Source organism: Centruroides vittatus, unplaced genomic scaffold, assembly GCF_030686945.1.
Source record: "Centruroides vittatus isolate TY-2023 unplaced genomic scaffold, ASM3068694v2 contig_120, whole genome shotgun sequence".
NCBI classification, from domain to species: domain Eukaryota; kingdom Metazoa; phylum Arthropoda; class Arachnida; order Scorpiones; family Buthidae; genus Centruroides; species Centruroides vittatus.
Window position 1 is genome coordinate 1,957,765 of NW_027120768.1, and position 27,511 is coordinate 1,985,275.

At 33.5% G+C, this 27,511-nt stretch overlaps 2 protein-coding genes across 2 annotated transcripts; one reads left to right on the top strand and one right to left on the bottom strand.

Moving 5' to 3' along the window:
* The first annotated feature begins 766 nt into the window (after window positions 1-766).
* Window positions 767-6,546, top strand: LOC136984763 (PTB domain-containing engulfment adapter protein 1-like). Its single transcript, XM_067281880.1, has 11 exons — window positions 767-875; window positions 3,587-3,704; window positions 3,780-3,844; window positions 5,099-5,170; window positions 5,238-5,336; window positions 5,408-5,545; window positions 5,617-5,733; window positions 5,803-5,895; window positions 5,965-6,067; window positions 6,129-6,283; window positions 6,344-6,546. The coding sequence occupies exons 2-11, from the start codon at window positions 3,644-3,646 to the stop codon at window positions 6,416-6,418; spliced, it is 978 nt and encodes a 325-aa protein (XP_067137981.1). The 5' UTR covers window positions 767-875; window positions 3,587-3,643; the 3' UTR covers window positions 6,419-6,546.
* Window positions 6,517-27,511, bottom strand: LOC136984735 (glycosyltransferase-like protein gnt14). Its single transcript, XM_067281841.1, has 14 exons — window positions 27,303-27,511; window positions 26,904-27,090; window positions 26,711-26,839; window positions 19,891-19,958; window positions 19,462-19,619; window positions 13,581-13,707; window positions 13,334-13,498; window positions 7,675-7,797; window positions 7,458-7,611; window positions 7,217-7,295; window positions 7,012-7,129; window positions 6,857-6,946; window positions 6,708-6,789; window positions 6,517-6,639 (listed from the first exon to the last, which is right to left on the bottom strand). Exons 1-14 carry the CDS (start codon window positions 27,446-27,448, stop codon window positions 6,544-6,546), a joined length of 1,722 nt encoding a protein of 573 aa, XP_067137942.1. The 5' UTR covers window positions 27,449-27,511; the 3' UTR covers window positions 6,517-6,543.

The window sequence follows — 27,511 nt, forward strand, 5'->3', positions numbered from 1 at the left end:
TTCGTTGTTTGTTAGTGACGTTTCTATTGCGTCATTTTCATCAGCTGTTCTAATGTAAATAATCGATTTCCTATTATTTAAACCGATGAATAAAAATAAGCTAAAAATGATTCATTTTCAAAGCAACTTTTTAAATATTATTTGCTTTAATTTTAATAAAACATTTTTTTAAAAAGAAAAGAAATTATTATTTTTTCAACATTTTTTAAATGATTTCAACCGTCGTGACCTTCACGTTTTCTTCGAAAGAATCCCTGTTTTCTACGCCCTTATAGAATGGTGAAATTGTTGTGCTTTACTATTTGTATCGCCATTAGTCAGACGTCGCTACACAGAAAACGTTTATTTAGTGGTCAATAACCTCTTAAACTATAAAACTTTACATCACAAATTCGTCTACGATTTTTTTTTCTTTTTAATTTCTAAAGCAGGAAAAAATATCTTCGTATCACCTCGATGTCCAATCCTGTAAAATGCAGCTGTGCATAGTTGACACACAAATCACTTCCTGGTGTAATTTATAAATTGAATTTTCATTTGTTAACGGTACAACCCGACCGATAATTCGTGTTAATTTATGATTCTACACTAAATGTACGAGTTTAAACACGAGAGAATGAAGAAAAATCCCTAAAAATTCGAACCCCTCCCCTCAAAGTTGTAAAAGTGTCGGTAAGTACAGCATTTTATTTTCTGGAAGGCGTCGATGTGAAAAATTCTGGTTTGCTCTTATACTGTGTATATAAGTACAGTACAGTACACATCGCCCCAGCTGTCGATCACGTGACGGCCACTACTCACACCGGTGACGTCAGCAACAGGTTGAAAGCAAAGTCGAACCCGAAAGACAGATAAGGAACGTACTTCGATAAAAAGTAAGTTTAATAAACTCTTTGTGTGTTTAAAGTGTTTTATAAACACGTACAGGGTGTTACGTATAATTTAACGTGTAAAAAAATCTATTTACAAGTGTGTAATTTGTAAAGTTTGTAAATTAAGGAAGCTTTATGCATTTAGGTCAGAAGGTCACGTCTTTCATCTTCTAGCCAATTTCTCATACATTTCTGTTATAGACAATTTTTTTTTTTTGACACCTGTCAATTGCCCAATACGTTGACAGGATGTTATTTATGTACCGAAAATGCTGACGTTTTGCATAATCTCTATGTATTATGTTGCATGCTAGCCAACACCCGTGCATAATTTTTCATTTATTCTTTATTAAATTATTAATTTACTGTCTAGAAAGTACGTTATTCGTGTATGGATGCGTACAGTACGTGTATTTTTCTAATAAGTTTTCTTTGTCTGTGTGTATTTATTTACGTATATATATATAGCTTAATTAGGAACAAAAGTCAATTTTCCCACTCCTATATTTAAACACGTTTTTCCTGCATTTTATTTAGGATAAGGATGGAGGATATGTTGTGTAATGTATTGTTACTTTGAAAATTTGCTCACCGCAGCACATTTTATTTTTGTGTGTGTGTTGGCTTTGAATATTCAATTTTTGTTGTTTTTTTTTTTTTAACTTTCAACTGAATAATTCAATAATAATGCAACAAGTTTCTTATTATTCTTCTTACAGCTGAAATTTGTACACTCAAATCTTAGAGTTAAAGGCATAATTTATGTTATGTTTCTGATTATAAATACATTAGAAATGGCCATAGATAATCTGTACAGCTGTATGCTTCTCTACAATTATTATATTAGTGACAGCAGAGTAATTCAGGATCAGTGGTGATGTCAAAATAATAATAATAATAGTAATATTGAATACCGATTCTTTCAATAATGCAAACGGCACATTCATATTGAGTATATCAAATTAATAATTGTAGATTTGTAGTAGTAATGATGGAGAATCTAGTTAGCATAGTTGTTTTGGTGTTTGGGGGCCCTGTCAGCTAATAAAATATAAACTTTGTGGGGCCCTGCAATGATTTTTGAATTGGGCTTGTAATGCTCTTGCTCGTAGACCTTTCCAGGTTTTAGTATTTTATTTATTAAATTCTTTTGTGTTTAATTAATTATCATGCAATAATTAAACCCAGTGCATGGAGATTTAGATTTGTAACTATTTCTTTTGAATAGATAAGGACCTCTCGTGTGGAATGAAGCAATGGTGTCATGCTTCTGTTTCTGCATTCATTCTCTTAGTACCAATGCATTTTTCAAGAATTTTTTTTTTTTTTTTTCAATTCTTAGTAATGCTTGAACTGGTACAATATAAAGAAAGCGATGGAATTTTTAAAGTTAATATTTAATTTGATGTAAAGCTCTGACAGGTTGTTTGTAATGCCGCAAATTCAGTTACGTAGAATTTCTAAAATGTGTAAAAATGGAATATAACCTATATTTAGAAAAACAGAGTAGTAATTCCGGCTTTTAGAATACTCCAACACGAGTGCAACAGATTCATTCCTGTGGATATTACAAGATTCTCTGATACCTAATAACTTGCCTAATAATTTATTTAAATTTCAAATATTGGGTGTGCCCCACACACATCCACTAACAGTGCCAGCTTCAATGATCTTGTCTAGTATTTTGATTATACTTGATGGCGGTTTGTAAGAAAATGTTCTGTGTAAATATCTGCTCAAAGGTTGCATTGGATAGCTAAGATTACAAATAAAAATTTATAATAATTTTTCCTAGTCTTAGTAGTAGTAGCCTGAGTTTAGTGACTAAAGCAGGTGGGTGGAAGTTGCATAACTTCTTACATATTTCTGTATTTATAATGTGCATGTTGGTGACATTATTAGTGTAGCAGATAACTTATAAACACAAGCAAACATACATTAATGATGTATGAAAAACATTGACAGTTATCTAAGATATCATGATAAAATAAGAATTGAAGGAAACGCACATAAATGATTAATATTTGACATGGGTTTATTAAATATAATCACCCACTTGCACAAGAGCATATAATGAAGGTGCACATTCATTTTTTGATTAAAATTTACAGATTATTGCATGCAGATTGCTACGACGTACAAATGTTCATTTGATAGCACCGAACGTTGTAAATTAATCAAAGTTTTAGCATCTTTTGATGTCGGTGGTCACTTTATTGCAAAATAGGATGTATTCTATAATGACAAACATCCTTTATGAGCAGGAAACATCTGCTAAATTTTATTACATCCTGTAGTATTCTCTTTACGGGGAATATTAAGTGTTTTATTTTTCTTTATAATGAATTGTAAGGAATTTTATTTTTATTATTTTATGAAAGAAGGAAAAATGAAAGAGATTTATTCAGCTAGAAAACCTTCTTAAGAGGTTAGAATGTAATTAAAAATGAGACAAAAGAATTGTCTTCGTCCACAATGCATAGGATTTCAGAGTATTCAAATTGCGAAATCTTGCAGCAGGATCTAATAATACTTATGAAATTCTAAACCGGTCGAGACGTGTGGATTAATTGTCATTGAGCACATTTGTAATTTTGTTTAATTCTGCTCTCGTACAATACAGCTCTTATTTAAAATTGTGGAATCGAGCATTTGGAAACTCGTTTATAAATTCAAATCTATGTTCTGCAGTCTGATTTTAAAATTCTGCGCAGGTAGGATTTGACGGAGCATAGATCACTTGCAAATTTCGGAACGTAACCGTAGTTGACATGATCAAACAGTCATCTTTATTGAAGAGGACTCACAGCAACAAGAGTAACTCGAAACAAGGTAAGTTGCATCAAATTGCTGCTTCTGCTTTGTATCACACAGTGTTTGGAAACATTTAAATTATTCGAACTTTAGGGAACAAGCACTGGATTCATTCAGCCGAGGCACTGAAGAGTGGACACGTTGTTTATTTGGTTAAAGTAAGCATTTTATAAATTCTCTTTAATTAGTTTGTCTAAAACAGTTTTATGCTTTATTGGATGAATTAATTATTAGAATGTAATTATCTGCAAATTATGCTGTATGCTTCGAGCTAGCACTTAGAATTTGTAACAAATTTCCACTTTAACTCGTGATAATTAAGGTTTGCAAAAGGGTGGCAGTAAAAACTGCAATTGGTCAGATGGTCATACTGCAGAGAAGGATCTGGATTTAAATCCGACTCAGATCGCTGTTCTTTGTTGTGTGTAGATGAGCCATTGAGAACTGGAGAGCTGAAAATTTTTTCCCAAGACAAGAGAAACAATTAGAGGCCCATAGTGGTTTCTCTCCCTATAAATTAAGACTGAAATAAGTAGAATGCTTTTTGTTAGTAAAGAAACATTTATTCAAAAACAAAAGGGGGCTAAAGAGGCCTGCTCTATCCTCAGATCCTGTATAAGCTCTCAATGGCCTGTAGATAGATGGATTGATGTGTCGTCCTCATTCTTCTTTGCCTGTGCTAGTTGACCTATTGCGGATTGGGCTTACTCATGACAAATGTAATTGTGGTCAGTCATAAAGTTTGTGTGCCGATACTTCACATTAACACAAATAAATACAAAAAAATGCTAAAACAGCACTGGAAAACAGCAAAATATTAATGATATTGACTATTTAAATTGCATTTAAAGAATAGTTAATCTGAATGTTTGACTAATACATGTGCATAATTTAGCAATTTATCATTAATTTACATTCAGCTATGCTTTGGCTGGCAATGCTATGGATATAAAGTGCCGTAAGTAGTAGTGTTGTCTTACTTCCATTTGCCTCGTCACATTTGAAGTTCTGTGGTTAATTTCTGTTAGTAAAAATCAAAACTGCAAGCTTGATTAATCTTTCTGTAGTTCTACTCTCTGCAAAAGTAATTTTACGTTCTTCCTAGAAAAAAGAAATTACTTGTGGTTTCGATGCCAAACATCTGTACAAGGTCGACATTTTCCGGTAAGCATGGCTAATGCAAACCATGTCAAAAACTTGATATGCATCATTTATATTCGGCACCACGACCGTCATTATAATAGTAATTTGTTGGCGGTAATTTCAGCTTACGTTTTCACAAAACAGGTTTTCCAGTAATTTAGAGAGCGATGAAGTTTCTAGGAAAACAAAAAATCGTTTAAATTAATATTTATACAATTAAGAAAAATGAAAAATCATTTAAAAACAATTGGAATTATTTTCATTTTAAGTTTCTAGGAAGCACGGAAGTCGAACAGGCAAAGGGTATAGATGTCGTCAAGGAAGGAATCAGAAAGTTGAAGGTACGTAATTATTTTGTAGCAAAAACAGAGTTTTAAAGCCGATATTGAATCAAATTCTGCTATTCAGTTCAACCAGCAAGTGAAACGGGCTGATGGCACAAAGATTCCGAAAGTTGAACTGACCATATCCATAGATGGCGTAGCAATCCAAGAGCCAAAAGCCAAAGTTAGTATAAATGAAATAAAAAGCACACTATAAGTCTAGCTAAAGCTAAATATCTTTTATAATGTTTGTAGAAAGTATACTACACATATCCCCTACATAGAATATCATATTGTGCTGATGATAAGTCAGACAAGAAATTCTTCAGCTTCATTGCAAAGGAGATAGAGACTGATAAGCATAAATGTTTCGTATTTGTAAGCGATAAACTAGTAAGTAGCTTTACTTTAATATTCATGTATATTTTTGCGGGACATACAACTAACACGGATGTTGTCCTCAGGCAGAAGAAATCACATTGACGATTGGACAAGCATTCGATCTAGCTTACAGAAGATTTCTAGAAACATTTAACAAGGATCTAGAAATGAAGAAACGCTGCATGATATTGCAAAAGAGGGTTTGTACGGTTCTTAATTTTTTTCTAATTCTTTTGAACCAAAGTTGAGCCCATTTTGTTGCCAACTAGGTTTGTGATCTAACAGCAGAAAATGCCGAATTAAAGAAGAAAATATCTGAATATCAACAGCTCATCGATGGCAATAAGAAATTGGACGTTCAGGTATAATTTTGCATCTGATTTGTTTGTGATTAATTTTAAAACTTCTAAATTGTTACTTTTATGTTTAAGGATCTTCTTGGCGATGAAATGCCAACGGTCGGTAGACGACTCGAAAATCTGTTGCTGGCCGACATGGAGGACGTCAACACGGGAAACAAACACGTTACAAATGGTAAATCCTTTTCGCACAACAACATTTTGTAATCTTTGAGCCTAAAAGCCGAATTTTTCAGGCAACACAGATTTGTTTGGTGCGGAACCATTCAATCCAACACAATCGACAGTAGATGATCCCTTTGGAATGGGTGATTTCAGCGCTTTCTCAATAAAAGAAATAGATCTGGAGAATGCAATAGGTGCAATCGATAAAAAGCTTCTAGAAATGAGGGTAAGTTGAAGCTTGTTTTTTCACACCAAGCATATTTACAGATTTTTTTTCCTCAAATAGGATGGTTTCAGCTGCGGACTTTCATTTGGCAATGATGACTTCTCCGCAGATATTTTGGATACAAGTAAAAACTAATTGATATTTGTGATATATTTAGAGCAAGCGGAAGATTTATACACATTTTTTAATGAAATTTATTGTATTTATTTAAGCAAAGATTATTAATATAGAAATTTTAGTAATTAAAACATTTTATTTTCTTATTTAAGTTTACATTTTCCTAGTCTGTGCTTCCTCATGATGGTTGCAATAAATTCAAACCGCTCCATACGATTTCTCAGTCGCTGATATGGATTCTGCCGGCAGGCAAAAATTTAATTTAGAAACAGACCATCTGATATAGGTAATAATCACAAAAACATACCTGAAGAAATTCTAATGAATACGAAGATGCTTTGTGAGGAAGATGAATCACCCATGCATCCGAAAGGACATAAAACACAAACCTATATCAAAAACATTGATTTGTTATTAATAAGAACGTGTTAATTTTAAGATTTCACACAAACTTACCCAGATGCAAATAGTTCTGTACAGTGTGTCACTTTATTCATACCATAACCGGTGAAACGCTCGTCGTACAGAGGTAAGTGAGCAGAATTTCTGTTGAAATAAAATCAATGTAAACATGAATAGCTTTCATATTTATGAAAAATATCAAAACTCACTGCACAACTAGATACGGTTCGTATTTATCACTGTAGCCGTGCACTTGATAAATTCTATCTGCCCTGTACCACTTCCAGTAGTCTGTGAGTCGGTGAGATTCCGCAGACTCGGATAATCCTGATCGTTTGGTAAAGGAATGCCACTTGTAGAAAAATGGCATTATCTAAAGCTAATTTAAATTACAATTAACAATCAAAAGGATACTAAAAGGAAGTATAAAGGGATCTTCTCTGTGAAGCAGCTGAAGTAATTCTTCTTTTGTTTGTGGAACATTGTCTCGTTTCTACTAAAAAAAAATTGATAAGAATCTCAGTCGAATTAATTACTTACAGATAATGCCAGGAGGGGGAGGAAAATTACAATTACAACTGCTCCAAGAAAATACTTGGATTGCCTCTAGAAATGCAAACTTAGTATTCTTGTGTATACCTTTCATTATTTTTACCTGAGGTAGTTCGATATATTCGAAGGCAGGCACTACGAAAGCAGTCTTCGGATTCGTACGCAAGTGTTTAATCACCGACGCAAAGTGCTGTTGGAAATTCGGGGAGGGTTGGAAGTCCGCGTCGAGCAGGAGGAGAAATTTAGTTTCCGTCTGTCTATTAAATTTAAGTAATTTATTTAAGGACATTTATAATTTTGAGTGCAATATCTGTACTTACTTTATAGCAATGTTTCTCAGCAGATTGATGGGGTAGTCTCCATCATTGCTTTGACCATAGACCAGCGTTACAGAGCATTTTCTTCCCAAGTTCAAACTCTTTAGCTTTTTCTGGATGTAAAGTCTAGATTAAAAAAAAATTTGAACATAATGATAGAAGAATTAATGTATAGTACCTCATGAGAAAACAACAATGCTATGTTTAAAATAAGAACACAATTTCAACAGCACCTTTAGTGTATTTGGTCTCCAACATTTTAGCAGAATTATCATAATGATTTTATATGAGAGCTAGACAAACAATAGAAATAACTATAATTGGTCTGGGACAAAACTTGTCAACCCATAGCTCATACATCACTGTCAAATTTTTGTATTGCATGATAAATTTTCATATCAAAGACTTTATATAATAGCACAGTGTCGAGTTTTAAACAATTCAGCAGTTTAGTTATAATGTTAATACATGATTAGAACACACCTAATAAAGTTGGAGCCCAAGTCTCAAATTATTCACACCACTCCATAAGAGTAGTCAAGTGATATGGTAAATAATATAGATTTATTGTTCAGTTTTCTTATAACTATTGAGTATCCTTTAAAATTTTATACTTCTTGGGCAAAAAACACTAAAATATATAACATTGGAATTCTCCAACAAACAATAGGATTGATCTACTTATATATATGTTACAGTCGATGGTGTGATACTTCATCGTGAATGGTAGTCAATCATTGCTCATTGTTTTTCTAGAGCATCACACACAATAAAACTAAATGTTTTTAAATCCAGGAGATCCCAAAAATGAATGAATGAATGTAAGCCTAAATGGGGCATAAACTCTAGTGTAAGTGGCAAACCAAAATAAGGGTTGTGTCTTGACAAATCCGAAAGTAGCTCAGGAAATTATTTTTAAAAAATTTACAAATGTATTACACTGTTGATGGTAGAAGATGCTGAGAAAAAACAAACCCACTCTTACAGAATTATGATAAGCTATTATGAAGACAAATATATGTAAATTCTATAGGCAGAAGAAACACTTGCAGAAGAATTGAATAATTAAAAAATTTCTGGATTAAATTCGTCTGTTTTTTTACATAATGATTTATTAAAATTGTATTTATTTAAGCATTTATGAATGATGTCATAATTTTAAGCCGATCATCTACTCGCCATGCTAGATGTAGTGAACGCCATTATCAACTTTCTAGAATTGCCAGATGGCGGCACTTGAATGTCTGATGTTCACATTTTGGGCTGAAAATGACGGCTACAACTTCAAGTTGGAAGGACCATATGGTACATTACGTCGAGTATGATAGGCCAAATTTCGTGGTTGCTAAGTACAATGGGTTAATGAACAATTCAGATAGCAAACATTATCTTTGAATGGATGTTTGTTAACCGATCACCCACTGTATGTATGTGTTAGTCTATATTCGGAGGCAAAGCTCTCTAGTAATTATATCCTGGTATTAATTCGTTGACAAAAATGTTATGCACTCAAACAGAATTATCTGATTTACTACAAACTTGGCTCTGTCTTGGACAGGTATGTAAATGATTACAACTGTAATCTGATTGTGCCAGGTAATGTTACCATATGCCTTAAAATCACTCAGCCTTTTTTATTGGATAGCAGGGTACTGTGTTCAGAATTTTTACTGTACCTGTTGTTTGGAGGTCTTTGAATGCCAGGCATGCTTGTATGATACTGTTTCTCAAACTCCATAGGATGACCAATGTCTTTCTGATCTGATTTTGGGGCAATGGATACATGGAAGCTTGTACACAATCACCAGGAGAGATGATTACAAGGCAAGCACAAACAGACACTTTGTCCGCCATCCAGAGATGGGTGGGAGCCTTACTACAAAATTCCTGCCTCTTACCATAGACTCTTACCATTACCCCACCATTGACAGACAAAAGCAGATGCAAATTTGCATGCATGGCAACTGCAACGCATTATTGGCTTAACTTGTGGTTCCGTGAGAGAAAGGCACAGACTGCTACAGACTAGCATTGCATTGTCTTTACCAACAAACCCCAATTCTGTTTGGGATCGTACTTCAATCCCTCCATTACTGTTGAATGGCATAATGTCCCCACTGCCGGCTTGCTGGTACGAGGAGCCATCTCATACAAAATTGGTCACAGATGAGATGACATGACACAAGCACAACATTTTGTGCGTGTACTGCTGCCTTTCATGGCAGGGCTTCAAACAGCTATTTTCCAGCAAGATAACGCTTAGCTAAAAATAAATGGTCTCCTTTTTAATTTGAACTGTTTAGGCTATCCCTCTGGGTTTGAATTAACGAGAGTATACCATATATGGTATCCATATACCCAACTATCACAGGCAAAGAAACCTTTAGTACCTTAAATTGTAACCATTGAAATTAGTGAAACTTTGTGCATATCTGGGTGCTTAGTTTTCATTACTCATATGACATTCCCCAAGACATTTTTTATTGCTACATGGTATGAAGTAAACCACCTCACTTTAGGAGATTTTCCCATGCTGGAGAGCTGGCTGTTTCTTAGTCTAGCAGTTACAAAGATTAACTGCAGAAACTAGACTATCTCCAAGACTATATATTTCTTTTGTATTGTGCATCCCATTTGAAAAATTCAATGAATAAAATATTAAAGTTCTGTAATATGTAAAAGATGACAATTGAAACAAAATTATCAAGTTGGAGTTTCCTTTAGACCTTTTTTTCTTTATCCACAATAAATAGAATCTATTAAGCTCCTAGTTTATCGACCTAGTGAGGAGTGACTACACACATTAATTAGGAACACAAATGCTTTGAAGGTGTTAAAGACAAAATTAAAGTGTCCAGGAAGCTCGGTTCTATATTGCCAATACTACTTTGTTCTCTGTCTATGCATTATTTAATCAATGTCCTATCCCAATAAATATTTCTCACACAAGTCCATAAATTAGCAAGCAATAAACTAAATGCTTAAAAATACATATATTTTAGCTGAAAGATTTCACTGCTTCCCCTTTAACCGAGTGATCAATCAGTAGCTAATAACATTTTGCTGCTTTACAGTCTGTAGAGTGACGTGATTACATTGTATAATAGGTATCAGACCAAAAATTATGGTGATTTTTTTTAATATATTTTCGTCCCCCTAATGAGTGGTTTTCATGTAAAGTTCTCTGCTGTTTTGGAGAACATTCTGCTTAAATCCTAATACTTTTAGGGTTTCTATTCCATCCTTTGATACCAAAAGCACAACATAGATTTTATCACTTCAAAGCTCCCAACTAAACTCAACTCTTAAGGGCTCAAAGTTTTAAGCACAGCTCATATACTGGTCGATTTTACACTATGACAGCACAGCAAAATGGCTGAGTCTGCAGCGAACTCACTTGCCGCATTGGCCATCTAGGTTCGATCCTACCTTCGGCTAACTTTTTTTTAATTGTTTTAAAAATTATAACTTTTAAATAAAGTTAACTGATTTCCTCTGCAGCTTCTGATACTTTCGCGATTTCTCTATTAGGCCTAACAGACATTTTCAATTCACAATATTTTAAAAATTCCGATAACATTTCACAGTACAGAATGCTCCAATCCTGCGAAAGTCAAGAATGAACTGGCACGTTAGTTCAAGTTTCTGGAGGAATAAGGGTGGGTAAACCTGTATATATTGTACTGTAGCATGTAAGGACCACTGTTCAATTAGTTCTGTTAGGGACTTGAAAAATTCCTGACCATCTGCCTATCTTTACAACGAATATTTTTAACCTCTCCACAGCTTATAATGTCTTAAAATTTGTAATAACTTTTTAATACAATAGTAATTAAAGTTTTAATTTACCTCCATTAAAAATGTATTTGAAATTATTCAACTTTTTAAAAATAAAATATTACTGTATCTTTAATTCACATTTTAATTAGCTGTAACAGTCATTTCATAAATAAAATAAAATTATTTATGATTTAATTGATAATATTTTTAGGTCATTAACTTTATTTAAAACAATTAAAACAAAGTTATCCGAAGATAGGATTGAACCTAGATGGCCAACGTGGCAAGCGAGTTCGCCACAGACTCAGCCATTTCACTGTGCTGTCGTAGTGTAAAATCAACCAGTATATGAGCTGCGCTTAAAACTTTTCGAGCCCTTTTTCTCGGAATGTTCTGGCTAGTGTGCTTTACAATTCTTCTGGCTGGACACCCTGGACTACTAACCTGCAAAGTCTCATCCCAAACTGAATTTCCGAGACCGTAAGGTCACCTTGTAAGACTTTGTCTCTTTTTGCTAATCAGAAACTACATCAGTATATTAAGTCCTATTTATAAACAAGGTCCAAGTAGACAATTGATTCTAGACAGTTATATTTTATCATAGGTGCACTGATAGGTGGCTGCCACTTGAAAAATAATAATACTGCACTCGCAACTTTTAAACTGACCCGTCGAAACAAATAAATGACATCAAGTTTTAAAAGTGGAGATTTTCATTCTCGCTGTATTGGGAATTCGGCCAAGAGTCAAATCTGAGAGTTCCCTAAATGCAAGAATATGGTCTTAACACACTGATTCTACACTTTCTTTCCATCCACCTATAACTTTATTATTAATGACATTTTTCAAGGAGAAGAACAATGCCAGAACACAGGTGGGAGCAGACATGGATGCCTCTTCCAATATTCTAGGTATGAACTGGGTGGTTTCTGGGAAATTTCTGGCATTAGTCCCAAAAGAAAATACATTCTCAGGATGAATACAAGGTGAGTGGTCATTCCTGTAGTGGGAGGTAAGGGGAATGGATATAATTGCATAATGTGTTTGCCAGGGAGTGGGGGCGAGTTGGAAGCTGAGTGACGTTTTTACAATATTTAGCAGTAGAATCTACACTCTGCTTGTTGCAGCTGTTTTAGTGCAACTAAGAATGGATGAAGCCCTGAAAGTACTAGGATTTAAAGTGAAATTTTTCATCTTGATCTCCAAAAAAGCTGAGAATTATACATATTTATTGCATTACTTTATCTGTTTTTGTTTGAATACATCTTGTATCAATTAATTACACTTTAAAGACGTCACTTTGCAAGTTAGTAGCTGAGACCAAGGTGATGCCAATGCTGTCCAGGATACCATGCTAAGGCAGAAGATACATTTTGATAAATGAAAGAAATCTAGATAACATTTGTGTATTAATGTAAATGCAAAAACTGAAAGAAGAGAATTATACAATAAATTCAGTGTACTTGTTTACATGACGAATAAAATACAATCTGTAATAATTGAATTTTGTCACACCATGGCAGCAAGTTTAACGAGTTGTTTTTTTAACCTTTAATCACCAAGTAACGTTCCTTATCGGTAAAATAGCAATATATCACCATAGTTACCAAATGAACAACTGGCCAGTAGCTCAAAATCAAATCATCATCATCTTGGTTAAAACATAATGATGCCACATTACGACACTTTTATAAATTTTAGTCTGTATTTAAAAAATAAGTTTAAAGTAATTGTAATAGTAGTTTATCTCGTCTACTAGTACTTTATCAATTAACAGGACTTATACAGGACAATTAAGTCTTGTTAACTGATAAAGTACTAGTAAACAAGGTAAGTTTAAATTAAGATAAGGACACAAAGGCATATTAACTATTACAATTACCTTTGCCATTCAACGTCTTCTTTAGTGGTTCCTTTCAAAGGAATGTACACGACTAGCGAAATTGGACCGTTCCACTGAGTGAGGCTTCTTTCCAGAATAGATATTCTGTCCATGGAAATTTGAGTCACCAGAGTCACTAAATCCGTCACGTCGTTAGTTTTGATGCTAAATGATTCAAAATCAAAATAAAGGTTAAGAATTGTTCTGCCATTTAGTAAAAAAAAGCTAAAAATAAATTATAGCGTACTCTTGTTTATTAGCTTTCCATAACGATTCTTCCTTAAAAACCCAATTCTGCAGTTTTCTAGAAGAAACACGATGGGGGCATTTCTGTATAAGCTGCTCGGCGGAATTCCATAACTTCTGATGAGTTTCTAGAAAGAAAAACTGATATTGTTAGATCCCAACTGGATTTTTGTCAATTTCCATAATGCAATTTGTAATGCGGAAGATAAGTTTCCATCTGAAAAGTCCAAATTTGTTATGTCTTAGAAAAGGACAATTTGATGCATATACATTGAGTCTACGGCTAGTATTAAAGATCTGTACTTTTATATTTAGCTACATTTCATTTTTAGTTTGTGTGGTTCTATTGAAAGATTTAATAATATAAAGTTATAAAGTTGACCATAACCTTTGTATGCCATGTGTATATCTCGCTAGAAACAGTTTATAGGTGTGTTTATTTTAATAAAGCCAAAAATATAAATGAATTTTGTGTCTAATTTAATAAAAGATACATGCGGTTACCTTGAAGAAATCTTAAAACAGTTTGTGGAGGAGGAAATTGCAGAAAGCAATACATTTAGAAATTAATTTCGGCAAAATCTGTGACCAAAAGGCTTAATCTTAGTGTTTCTATGAATGGACATTTTAGTGTGAACGTAATGTATTATCCAAAATTACTCGGTTTGGCATTTCAACGACAAATCAAAAAACTTTGTTTATGAAAGTCGTGGCAATCTACCACTCCAGAGACCCGGGATCGAATCGCCCATATTTCGGGCGTGGTCTGTCCAGATGTGTCACCCAGCCACTCCATCGTGGGCCTGGCTGAATGCAAAATTGCTCATTAAAAAGGCCCCTCTTAATGCCAGCAGGGCAAAAAGAGTTTTAAAAAAGTATTTAAAGTAAGCAATTCCTGTTATACATTATAAACATATTGCCGTTCTGCACGAGACAACGATTAATTACACCATTTCCACTATTGGAGTCATCATAACTGATACAAAAAATATAAATATAAATACACAGGCATAAATGATTAAAAATATTATTTTATTATAGAAAATGCTTCATTAAATACTTTTCACTCGTGTTTTAATCTTCAAAAATGCATAGCCTATCTCTAAACTCGCTAAAATGAAAAAATTCCTTGCATTAAGAAATCTCTCGTGACTCTAATGAGAAGTTTATATTTATCATCACATAAGATACGGCACTGTAGTTATACATCATTATTATAAAGTTTATTGTAAACAATTTAAATGTGTTTACATCCAATTTACTTTAAAAAACTTTAAATTACACACTGTTTTCTTACTTTAAATTTAAATATTCTGCCTGCCTGCCACATGGCTGTGTGGTAAAGTCCTAGTAATCCAAACAAACCCTCATGAGTTTAAATGGCGTGGTATAGACTAAACTAGACCATCATTCTCTATCTGTCAATAATGCTGGATGATCTCATTGAAGATCGGAGCTGCTCATTTGGTGTAACATATAAACGAGGCAGTTCTAGTAGGTGTGCAGTTCATGCATACTTGCATACAAGGGGCCGGATCCCCAGGCTAGCCATTACTGTACTTTAACGAATAAAATGAATATTTTAATATAGTGGTCGGTGACGAAATAGATTGATATTGCACAACAATGGACGATATAGCCACACAGTTTATGGTTATAAATAAAGCCAAAGTGTACACATTGGGTGTTTTGCATCAGAAAAGTTACCAAACAGTGAATACTTGATCACACTAGACATTTTCCATCCAATAGCAATTTCTAATTTTTCCAAAATTTTCATCCATATATTATTTTTTAAAATTTTATTGTGATATTCTCCCCCTGACCAATCATATAAAAGTAGATTTCTTCCACCGGCTCAATAAGGTTTTTGTCGCATGCTACCATAACTTTTGAACAGAAAAGGTTTCCTATTGAGTTCGAAGAAATCTAACCATAGGTGCGATTTTGACACCCATAAAAGGGGTTGTCACTGGGCAATAGTCTATACAAATCCATTTAGCTGAACAAAATTGTGTAGTGGAAGCTATAATTTAAGGTACTATGGTACTAAAAGAAAAGAGAGTTCTGTGTTAAAGGTGATTTGAAAGCAAGTGTGGGTTATATGTTTGTTTTAAATTACAATTATAAACCCGTCGACTAGCTTTTCTTTTGTCTGAAGTCACCGAGAGCATCTTTAGAAAATTGAAAAAATCATATACATAACCCAGACATATTCACCTTTCAATCCCTATTATTCATTTTCTTTGTGTCAATTCACAGCACGGTGTAAGAATACGGGTGATACCACTCTCCGTTCGAGGATGTTGGCAAAGTGGTCGAGCTCACTCAAGTATCCACCAGATGTCATGACAATGTAGAAGTCCAACTTTTACAATTGATTACTACTATCAACAATTGCTAATCAAACTCTAATTTGATTATTTTATTGAAATTAACACAAAGTAATAGAATACATTTATAATTTTTTTTTTAAATCTTTATTAAACTTATATTTTTATACTCTAAAAAGGTTTAAAATATATATTACTTTAGTTATTAAATGTCATTTAAGCTCGTAAACCATTAAAAGATTTTTAATTTTGCCCCCATAAAAGTTGTGTGTCGTAGTATAACCTCTCAACAATGGACATTGACAGGGAGTGACAAGTTTTTCCTTATTTCAAGGTGTTTAATGTTTCTCAACATTGTTTGTCGAGAAGTTTTATAAGGAACGCTGATAATTTCCTTTCCATCATTTTTATATACTCTCCACGAACAAAGAATTTGATGTGGAGAAAAATGCTTTCCACAAAAATCGTAGCATTCAGTCAGTTCTTGAGCTGTACGCAGTATTACTCGTTTTTTATTTTTTAAATAATTCCAAATCTTTTGGTGCCTTAAATACATTTACTATTTGTTTCTTGGATAATAATTGCCTTTGCAATTATTCACACATCATTTATAAGACTGATAGTGTTTTTAAGAAATTCTTACAAAATCATAACAAGGTAGTAGTAATTGGTAAACGACAATACAAAATGGACTTCCTGATAAGATGGGACCCAGTTGTGAACATCTGAAATATGACCACATTCCTGATAAATTTTCGACAGTCAAACAACAGAAGTGGTATCACCTGTATTCTTACACTATGATTCACACTTTAATTATTACTACACATTCCTATTTGAACTTCAACCAAAAATCCAAGATTTTCAAGGTGAATTCTCTCAGTTTTTATATAATGTCATCATTTCAGAGAACTGCTCAGAAACTGACTTGAGTTTGTCATGTATCATTACTTCTTATTGCAGTAATGCAAATTTTGACAAAATATAATTATATACATTTAAAACGATAGACTTAACTTCATTGTGCAATATCCCTCACAGTTTACATTACAGGTATACCTCACCTTATGTCGATAATTGGTTCCAGGAGAGGTGATGTAAGTTGAATTTACTTGTGTAGTTATGAAACTACAGTGGAAAACGCCAATAATGAGCACTTAAAGACCGCTAAATAAGATGACAACACAGAAACACAGATGTTTTCGTGTTTCATTCTCTAGGATTTATGATGATTATATTAACATTTACTGTAAATGTACATATTTTAATATGATTTTATGTGCTTTTAACACTTTTCTAGTGATATTACAACTTCGATATTTGTGGCGGACAGATGTAAAGTGAAATAAAATGACTTAAACTTGATTTTTATTTTTCCATGTACTTTTTTGACAAACGACGTATAATCAAGAACGACGTCACTCGGGGTATACCTGTACATTGGTGTCAGCAAACCATTTTATTCCACTTCATAAGCAATCCAGATATTGGTCCGGGGCACCAGGTAGCCACAACATGCATAGACTTAAAATGCCCCGGATAACACAACAGAGTCTTTAGATTTATCCACTCCAATTGCAGCAGCATTGTGACCTCTATAGTCTCAAGTTAAGTGGTTACGAGATGTTGTTTACATAAAACAGCATTACTTTCTGCCATACTATTAACAAAACAGAAGCTAAAAACAGTGTCATTAGCATTTTGCTTTGTTTTATTCATTTTTTAAACTCCGGAGTGTGTGAATCCATTTTATATTAATTAAATTAATATTCACTTAAACGTCTATTTTAGTATTAAATTTAAGAGCTGGCAATCGAGTTTTCAACTTGCATCAACTTGGGAGCAATTGCATATATCATAAGATGCGAAGCATAATTTTCTCCCATGTCATTATCAGAAACCAAGTTAACTCAACCCCAAAAACATGGCTTTTGATGTTCGGCAATCAAAGGCTGCCTTGCGGGACTTTGTGGCATCTCTTCTGATCTTTTATTTTTTCTTAAATGGATAACAATTATATATAATGCTCTCAGTTCCAAGAAATAATCCACATAAAAATGTCAATGCCCAAAGTAAGATTTGAACTTAATCTACACAAACTAGAAACACGATTTAACAAACTCTTCTACCACATCAACAAATTAGGATATTCAAAATGCTTAGGATTATTTCTGTGATACAGAGGATTGAGTATAAATAACACACATCTTTATCCATAATTATCATCCAATTTTGACAATTAAGTGAAGTATATACAGATCAACCTTGTATTTTCTGACACAGTTCCAAAGACTTGCCAAACCAACATTACATGATGATAATCAATCAATATATATTATAAAAGTAAGTGTACAATGTGCGTGCCACTTAAACTCAAAAACAAGTCCCGGTATGATCAAGGGAGTTATATGGTGTGGTAGCCCTCTATCCCCCATCCATGAAGAAAGTTCCTGTTTTTACCTGAAGGGCATGCTGTTGAAGATATAAGGGCTGGAAGTTTCGCCCTCTAGAAATTTCTAGAACAGTCCAGAACATTCGAGAGCATTCCAGAATGTTCCGGGATGTTCTGGAACGTTTGGGAACATCCCAGATCATTGTGGAACATTCCAGAACACTCTTGAATACTCTCGAATGTTCTGGACCCAGCGCAGAGCCCAAACAGTTAGGAGTTGAAAGTTGAAATTTAGTACACAGGGTACGTCACGAAAACGTTTAGAAAAGATTTTTTGAAATTTTCCCATGGGGGAGAGGATTATAGCTTATCCTAAAGAACTCAGCTTCTACTGTACTATTTTAGATGCAATTTTTTGTTTTTAACTGCGTTTTAGTAGAGTACTACGTGGGGATGAAAGAAGTTTATTCCTTAACAATGGAAGTGTTAAGAGAAAGCGGTGTGCAAGATTTACAGGTGCAGATGCGGTTTTTTGCGAAAAATCGATCATATTTTTAGATCCATCTAAAAATTCTCTAATTAGTCTGGAAACAGGGGGACCTAATTCTTGTATTCTGTGAAAACGGATAAGATTGGCTATAACGTAATAATTTTAATCTTCGCTATCATTACTTTTTGCCCGAGCAACGCCGGGCTTATCTGCTAGTTTGATAATATATCTTAATACTGCTAATTGTATACCTTCCATCTCTAAAGCATTGTAAACTGCTAGAAACTTAAATATGGATTAAAGTTTTGATTGGCATTTGCATTTGATATCACTGATACTTTCGTCTCCTTAGAAGCATATTAATAATTGCAATGTAACAATTCAAATAAACACAGATGGCACTACACAATACTATCTGTGACCATTCTGTCTGACAGATGGAATTTTACCTGACTTCTCTTAATTCTGTCAGGATTAAAAGCAGTGCCGGAATATAAATGCGTAATTTGTATAATTTGATCGTAATCTCATGTATCAAAATTAAATGAAGCACCATTATTATGAAATTATGAACAGATTATTGCTTACTACTCTTTAAATGTTTCATATTTATTTAATTTAAACTAAAAATTAACTTAATAAAAGATAAATTGTTCATGCAACTCACCGTGTTGAGGAAGAATGCTGACATCCGTAAAGTGGACGGTACCTGAGAATCCGTAACACGTTAGCATGACAGTGATGCTTGCAATGGTTTTGTTTTCCGGACTTTTGTAATTTGCACTGTGTAGAGTTTGCGGTTTTATATTGGGCAAGAATTGAATCCTGAAATATTTTGCAATTGTTAAAATCGAGTGAGGGCAAGTTTTTAATTCCTGTAATGAAAATTGCTTTACGCAGTCTAATTTAATACTGTTTAAGTTCATTATTTCTTTAAAAATTTTATTAAAGTTCTTGTTAGCAATAAAAACTCTTAAGAGGATGAATGCCCTATCTTTCATCCCTCCTCTAGATCTGTCCCTGGTTAAAATTATAATTTTAAAGAATAGAAAAATTTTAATGTACGAAACATTGAAAAATAAACAAACAGAACAACCTGACTACATCAGAACTTTCATCCGATAATTTTATGAGAACAAAGGCACCAAATGTTGCTCCACTTGTCTGCAAATAAACATAGTTTACATTCTTTTAAATATTTAAATATTCAAATATATAGCAATATGTATATTATATACAATGTCTGTCTGGTAAATCCTTCAAAACATTTTTGGAATGCTTCATTTGGGATACTGCAGAGTTCTGATAGTGAATTTTCCTTTATCGAGTCAATCAACTCAAAACATTTTACTTCAGTTTTAATTTGGGGAGTAAAAACAAAGTCCACTAGTGCTAGATCAGATGAGTAAGGAGTGGAACAACAGTTGTCTTGCATTTTGCCAAAAACTGACATTAATAGTGATGCATGCACAGAGCATCCATCAGTTTGACCTCCAAGCATAGAGCATTTTCCAACGATAACCTTGCGAAGATGTTTCACTACTTCAAGATAATATTCCTTTGTCGCTGTTCTGCTTCTTGGAAGGAATTCCTGGTGAATAACTTTCTCAGCGTGACTTTAATGCTGAGAAAGTTAACACCAAATGCTGTTTTTAACATTTCAAATGTCTCCATAAAGGATTTTCCCAATTTAACACAAAATTTCACACAAATTTGCTGTTTATGAAAATCATTTTAAACACTTTATTCTCATTTTAAATACCATAAAAATCACAAACACACAACACTCATTGATATAAACAGGAAGAGCACAATGACTATGCAACATCATGTAGTGCAGTTTTCACTAGAATACTTACCAATTCTGCCACTACATGGAAGCATGATTCACATTCTGTTTGCACTTACTAGCAGGCAAATTGGAAAGTTCCAGAACTTACCAGACAGACCTTGTAGAGTGGAAACTCAATTATCCAAACTGATTTAAAACAAGTATAATGTGTAGTGTTGTATGCAACACAGAATATATAGACTCTCACCTAAAACCTTGATCTTTAACCACAAAATATAATATACAGAGACAAATTCTTTATGTAACTGGTAATCACTACCATCATCTGTCAAAGAGCCTATTGCTATTCACAGGCTCTCTAGTCACCAGTCGATCATAGCACCATGAAGCTCCATCACATATGCAACACTTTGTTACATATATGATCGAGTTTTGTAGAACTATAATCGACAGACAAAACTTCACAAAACTTTAAATGCACAGCATTTATGTTGTACCAAAAACACAAAAGCAAGTTTCTGGATTATCCAGCTCCTATCAAGTTTGGATGATCAAGTTTCCATTGTATATATATGTATATATATAATTTAACGTGCAATAGCATCAAAGCAGAACATATCTAAACTTAGATGAAATAATGCTAGACTTTTTGGGCTATAATTGTTCATTTTTAGTTAGTTAAAAAATTTGCAGAATTATAGCCCAAAAAATCCATTATTATTTTACTTATCAAACAAATTAAATTAAAAATATAGTTCAAACTATATAATATTATAAAAGATCAACTAATAAAACAAAAAAATCCAACAAGTAGTATAATTTTCCAAGCAAAAAAACCCTAGTATAAAATTAAAATTGTTTGTGGCACTATCTTCTTTGAGATTTTGTTTAAAAGATAATTTCTATATTATTTATTATTATAAAATAACAAAAGCTTTAATTTTGAAGATAAAGATGCATTTTATAAAAAAAAATGTAAATGTTAATAACAAATAAAACCTTAATTATGTCCAACCACGACTCAACCCCTCTTATCTTCCCACTCTTTGACCTTAACCACCAAAAGTTAATAGCATTGATATCCCTTATACATGAGTTAGTTTGTTTAGTTATGGCAATGCAATGCTTGGGCAATCTGCATAGGAGGGAATGTCTTCTGAGAGTTTTTTTAAGGGTAACTGGTCACTATTTGGGCATAACAGACATGGAGAAAACCCGGAAAACTCCATGTAGTCAGCCCGTCCTGGCGAGGCGCAAACCCACAACCAGATTCCCAGTGTTCGGAGAATGGAACAGCTTGGTCACTGATGGACCTATACACAAGTTACCATGTCATATTTCATTTCATCTTTACCACACCTTGTGACATTAAATAAATTAGATGCCAACACACATGTCCACAGAATTTTTCCTGTTTTTTTTTTTATTTTTTAATTCAAGAGGTCTCAAAACATGAAGATTTGCAAAATACCTGGAGGATCTAATTTGACACGATTCTAATTCCTTTCCCTTGTTATGTATACATAACAGCCAGAAAAGTAATATGCCACTTAAATACAGCATTTCGTACAGTCATAGAATGGGTTTTAACTGTATCATCATCAGCCCTTTGTCATCCACTGTTGAACATAGGCTTCCCTGACTTCTCCCAAATTTGTTAATACAGGTTAATATAAAATTATAATCAATTTGACTAGAAAAGGCAATAAATATATACAATACATACATCAGGAATGGCCAAAATGCCTCTTGCAAACTGCATACAGCTCTTCTAGACCCTTACCATGGCTACCATATAGTTGAACAATTGCTTTTTATAAATTATACTACAACATTGCACAACTTTATCATATTGTGATACAATTGAGGCAGAGCCAGAAAGAAGCAATCTGTGCACTTATTAGGCTCAGAAGGCAATCCTTGTACCTGCTGGCTACGGGAGAGGCGACCCTTGCATTGGCCAGATACGAAGAGACAATCTTTGCACTAGCCGACATGGAGGGGTGATCTAAAAACAAAGCAATGCTCATCAACTGCTTTGTTGTTGTGTTTTGTTCGTTTCTCACATCTATTTTCCATTAGGCACACACAATGCTGTTTTTATTTTTGACCTCTAGGCCTAAGTCTGTTAGTCATATCAGAGGGCACAGACATTGTCAGTTTAACCTCAGTACAGTAGGTGATCAGTTAACGAACATAATCCGTTCCAAGACTTTGTTTGCTATCTGAATTGTTCGTTAACCGATTATTGACTTACCATAGGTTTTTATGGGAATTTGATTAATTCGTTCTGGAGATCCCAAAAAATAAAAAAATATATACTTTCTTACTACATTTATTTATATGTAATAATAAAAACACATATATACATAGTCTTGCATTTTTATTAGTCATGTTTTTTTGTTTGTGGGGGTTAAAGAATCTGTCTAATGTCGATTGCTTTTCTCTCTTCTTCAGGATTTTCAGAAGTAATTAATAGCATTGTAATTGTAGATATCCCCAAGCCTATTAACCTCAACCTGGTTTGTATGCCATTTTAAGACCGTTGATCTGACATCCCCCACTTCTTCAAAAGATCTTTAATTAATAGCAGATATTGACATTAATCCTCTTTTTCAGAAGAAAACATAACTCGCAGAGTTTCTTGGTTTTCTTCATTCAAGAGTTCTTGGCATTCTTCTGTTGTCAGATCTGTTCAAGGTTCCATTATGAGCTCTTCAATGTTCTTTATTTCTCAGATGTGATTTTTGTTACTTCTTAAACTGCTTGAGTCTTCTTGATTATACTGTATCTTTCTTACAAGGGGAGGGCACGACCTGGGAAATTCACTTTGGGATGAGACTTTGTATATAGGTAGTACTCCTTTAGGATGTTCAATCCTCAAAACAAGAAAGCGCAATGGCCAGCCAATTTTAAGAAAAAGGCCTTTAAAAATTTGAGCTCAGCTTATGTACTAATAAGTTTCGCTACGTCAGCAGCTGCTGAGCAGCTCAGTCGACATCGTTCTTGGCTACTGCCAAGTCGTTCAGGGTTCAAATCTCGGTCTCGATTAGTATTTTTTTTTTTTCTTTCTAAAAATTTTTTAAAATAAGTATTTTGAATATATATAAATATTAAAATTTTATTATAATAAATAATTTCATTTTAAAAAATGTTTAACACATATTACATGTCATTTTAATTATAATAATACAAAATAATTAATAATCATCATCATCAACTATTGGTAAACTGATAGTATCTTCATTCACAGACATTTTACTGTAAAATATTGAAACTATTTGTATTATGGTGTGATATATTACGGAACACTATTATCTCTTCGAAATCCAAAAGTAAACTGACACTCCAAATATCAGGTCAGTCCATAAGTCCATGCTCATTTTTATGACCTTGAGAAAAATCTTGTTTTGCTGTTGAAAATGTCAGTCTAATGTGATACTTTTCACACTGAAGTGTTAAATTGGATTTCATTTATATAATACTGTTGGAATTGGAAACATTTTAGTTGTTTATTTTTGTTAAAATGGAAGTAAAGGATGAATATAAAAGACATGTTTTATACTTTTTATTTTTAAGCGGTGAGAATTAATAAGAGTAGTAACCTTCGAAAAATTTGATACAATAGAATAATAAATGAAAACTGTTGTTTCATAACTAATTATTTATAACTATTATTATTAATTATTTTGTATTATTATAATTAAAATGACATGTAATATGTGTTAAACATTTTTTTAAATGAAATTATTTATTATAATAAAATTTTAATATTTATATATATTCAAAATACTTATTTTAAAAAATTTTTAGAAAGAAAAAAAAATACTAATCGAGACCAAGATTTGAACCCTGAACGACTTGGCGGTAGCCAAGAACGATGTCGACTGAGCTGCTCAGCAGCTGCTGACCTAGCGAAACTTATTAGTACATAAGCTGAGCTCGAATTTTTAAAGGCCTTTTTCTTAAAATTGGCTGGCCATTGCACTTTCTTGTTTTGAGGATTGAACATCCTAAAGGAGTACTACCTATATACCAAGTCTCATCCCAAAGTAAATTTCCCAGGTCATGCCCTCCCCTTGTTAGATAAGATTGAACTGTGCCCTACTGTAGACCTGTTCAAGCCATACTGCCCAGCAATATCAGACATCTTCTGCCCACACTCTACCTTTGCTATTATACTCTCACCTTTCGAAAATAAAAACCCACGCAAAACTTAATGAGTGCCCGCCCGACAGTCTCACAAATTCTATAAAAGAATTGTTTCTGTCAGAAAAATAAAGGGCTGGAATTACAAGGGAGTATTTCAAAGTTCAAGGAATACTATCTGATCAGTATATATCGGATTGAGCATTGATGTCAATGTCTCCTGTGCTCCAAAAAGTTTTGAATTGTTACCTGAAGACAAGGAAAAATCAATCGGTATTTGCTATTTCCGTTGCTTCTTTTTATGTTTGTTCAGTGAAGCGTTCGTTATCCAAACATGTGTTCATTGTCCGATCATAAAAATCTTTCACTAAAGTGTTTGTTATCCAATTTATTCGTTAACCGATCACCCACTGTAACCCCTGTAACCACGAAAACCCCTGAATTCCTATTTTTTTAAATGAATCCTGATTACATTTTTAGATTCCTCGTCTCAATTAATGGAAAATAGCAAAGTTTTATCAAAGTCAGCCTTCTTTAAATTTTGAGAACAAACTCGAGTCTATAGAGAAGACAACCAAAGACTTGCTAGTAACTGAAACATCGCACAATTCATGCAATATCCTTTTATTGCATGCACTTGTGAAATGATGTTATATCTCAAAAACAAAGTCATAGACCAAGATGGGGATTGTCTATAAATTAACACTAATTTTATATCTTTCAACTACCATCCCACCCCTTGCAACACCATTGCAAATACCCACTTCCAAAATTATGTAACGTATATCCTCAATCAATTAATTATATCAAGAAATAATACACAGCATGGGATACAAAACAGCAAAATAAACAGTATGGTTCCTTATGCAACATTTCTGAAACAAAAATGAATCTATTCTTTTACCAAAGAGTTGAGACCTTAGCATTATACTTGCATAACATTTTGTAATGCATTAAAATGATTATGCACTTCCCCTCCACTCTTTTCTACATTATGTAATTTATGGAGTCCCATAACCTTTGTGCTGTTGTGATTCTGTCGGTAGCATAATTAGAACTGATATTAGAGGGCCCAAGTTAGAACAAACAATACTATGTTCACCTTACCGTACTGTGGATATAGTCACTAGTGGTGTGAATAAAGAATAAACTCATATATTGTATATACACGAGTACAGGTGCATTTGTCACATTCAAATTTTTTCCTGTACGTAGTACTTTATTTTGATTTATTCATTTATTTATTTACAAAGACAATGCACCCTCCCTGGATACATTGCTGGATTTTGCCAAAGAAATATTGGATGTGAGAGACAGGTTATACATATAGGTTCAAACAATCCAAGAAAAATTCCCAGTAGATCAAACCAGATTAAAATTAGAATCACTCAAAATGATTTGTACCCCCTCTTTGGGTACAAATGCACCTTTAAATGAGATGGTTGGGACCTTATCAGAGATGCAGATCATGCCCATAGGAGTAAAAAAGTCAAAGAAACTGATGGTCAGCAAATGATCCTTCATGAGATATAGATTCCCTGAAATTGGTCCATCTGGATTTCCGGACCTTCAAAGATGGAGTAAAATTTAAAAATGAAAAGTCCGAAACTATTTCTCAAAAACATGCTAGAAAACAACTCTTTTCCACTTTACTAGAGATGGCCGAAAGCTTGTAAAATACTAGAAATGCCACTTCACCGATTACTCCTGGGGCACAATTGAAGTTGTGCTGCATGCTCAATTAAGTCTATCACAGGTTTAACAACCAGATAGGCTAAATTTTAGGAGACTATATGTCACACATAGGCCATCAGTTCCTTTGACTTTTTTTACTTATAGAGGCACAGTCTACAGCTCCATTAAGTTCCCCAACCACCTCATTCAGAGCTGCAATTTTACCCTTCTAGCTGGTTCCATACACACAGAATATGTAATAAAAAAAAAAAAAAAAAAAACAATTACTCAAATCTCTCACCTGAGGTTCTAATTCATCAAAGGAAGCGCGAACGTTAATGTCTATAATCCGTAACAGACTCTGTTCGCGAATCGGAAGATACTGATAAACGGCGCGCACTCCGTCGCTCTTACATTTCGTACTTAACACCTGAAACGGAAACAGAAATTAAATTTCCAACTGCAAACACGATTTTAAAGCTTCGTAAAAGTACTTTTGAGCAGAGGCTCCACTTCTGATTGAAGCATTGCACGTTGACGTCCCATTTAGCGTGATCCATCCACCACCCGTGAAGGGAGATCTCGTGCTGAGGCGTTACATCGCTTGATAACAGGTTCATTGCTGATTTCCTGTTCCATATCACTCTAGGCAAGTTTCTTTGCTGTTTTTCATTGATTTTCCTGTAAAATTTATTTTAAAAATCATACTAATAATAATTATAAATAGTTATTATAATGCCTACATAATCCAGATGTATCTTTTGTATCCCTTTATCAGGTATTTACATTATAAACTTCACTGGATAATTATCTAGCATCACTTTGGTAGGGATTCTAAGAGGGTGACATTGAAACTACACTTTAATTGTAGAAAATATCAAAATATAAGTTACCAATTCTCATCATCTGTTATGTAGGATATCAAATGAGTATATATAATGAATATAGATATCAACGAATGGAGTAATATAGCAAATAATATCATCTGAAATGTGCTGGCTTGCATCACTAACTTCCTCCATCTTCTCCAGCCTATCATCCTTAATTACACTTCTGTCCACCAGATGCCGTCGATTTGATTTGCTTGTACAATAATTGGAAT

Excerpts from the sequence above, each read along its gene's own strand:
- LOC136984763 (XM_067281880.1), top strand. The coding sequence starts at position 3,644 with ATGATCAAACAGTCATCTTTATTGAAGAGGACTCACAGCAACAAGAGT. Across the intron at positions 3,705-3,779 it reads CAAGAGTAACTCGAAACAAG|GGAACAAGCACTGGATTCAT; the intron begins GTAAGTTGCATC and ends TTCGAACTTTAG. Across the intron at positions 3,845-5,098 it reads ACGTTGTTTATTTGGTTAAA|TTTCTAGGAAGCACGGAAGT; the intron begins GTAAGCATTTTA and ends TTTCATTTTAAG.
- LOC136984735 (XM_067281841.1), bottom strand. The coding sequence starts at position 27,448 with ATGATAGGCTGGAGAAGATGGAGGAAGTTAGTGATGCAAGCCAGCACA. Across the intron at positions 27,091-27,302 it reads ATAACAGATGATGAGAATTG|GAAAATCAATGAAAAACAGC; the intron begins GTAACTTATATT and ends TAAATTTTACAG. Across the intron at positions 13,499-13,580 it reads TGGAAAGCTAATAAACAAGA|CATCAAAACTAACGACGTGA; the intron begins GTACGCTATAAT and ends TGAATCATTTAG.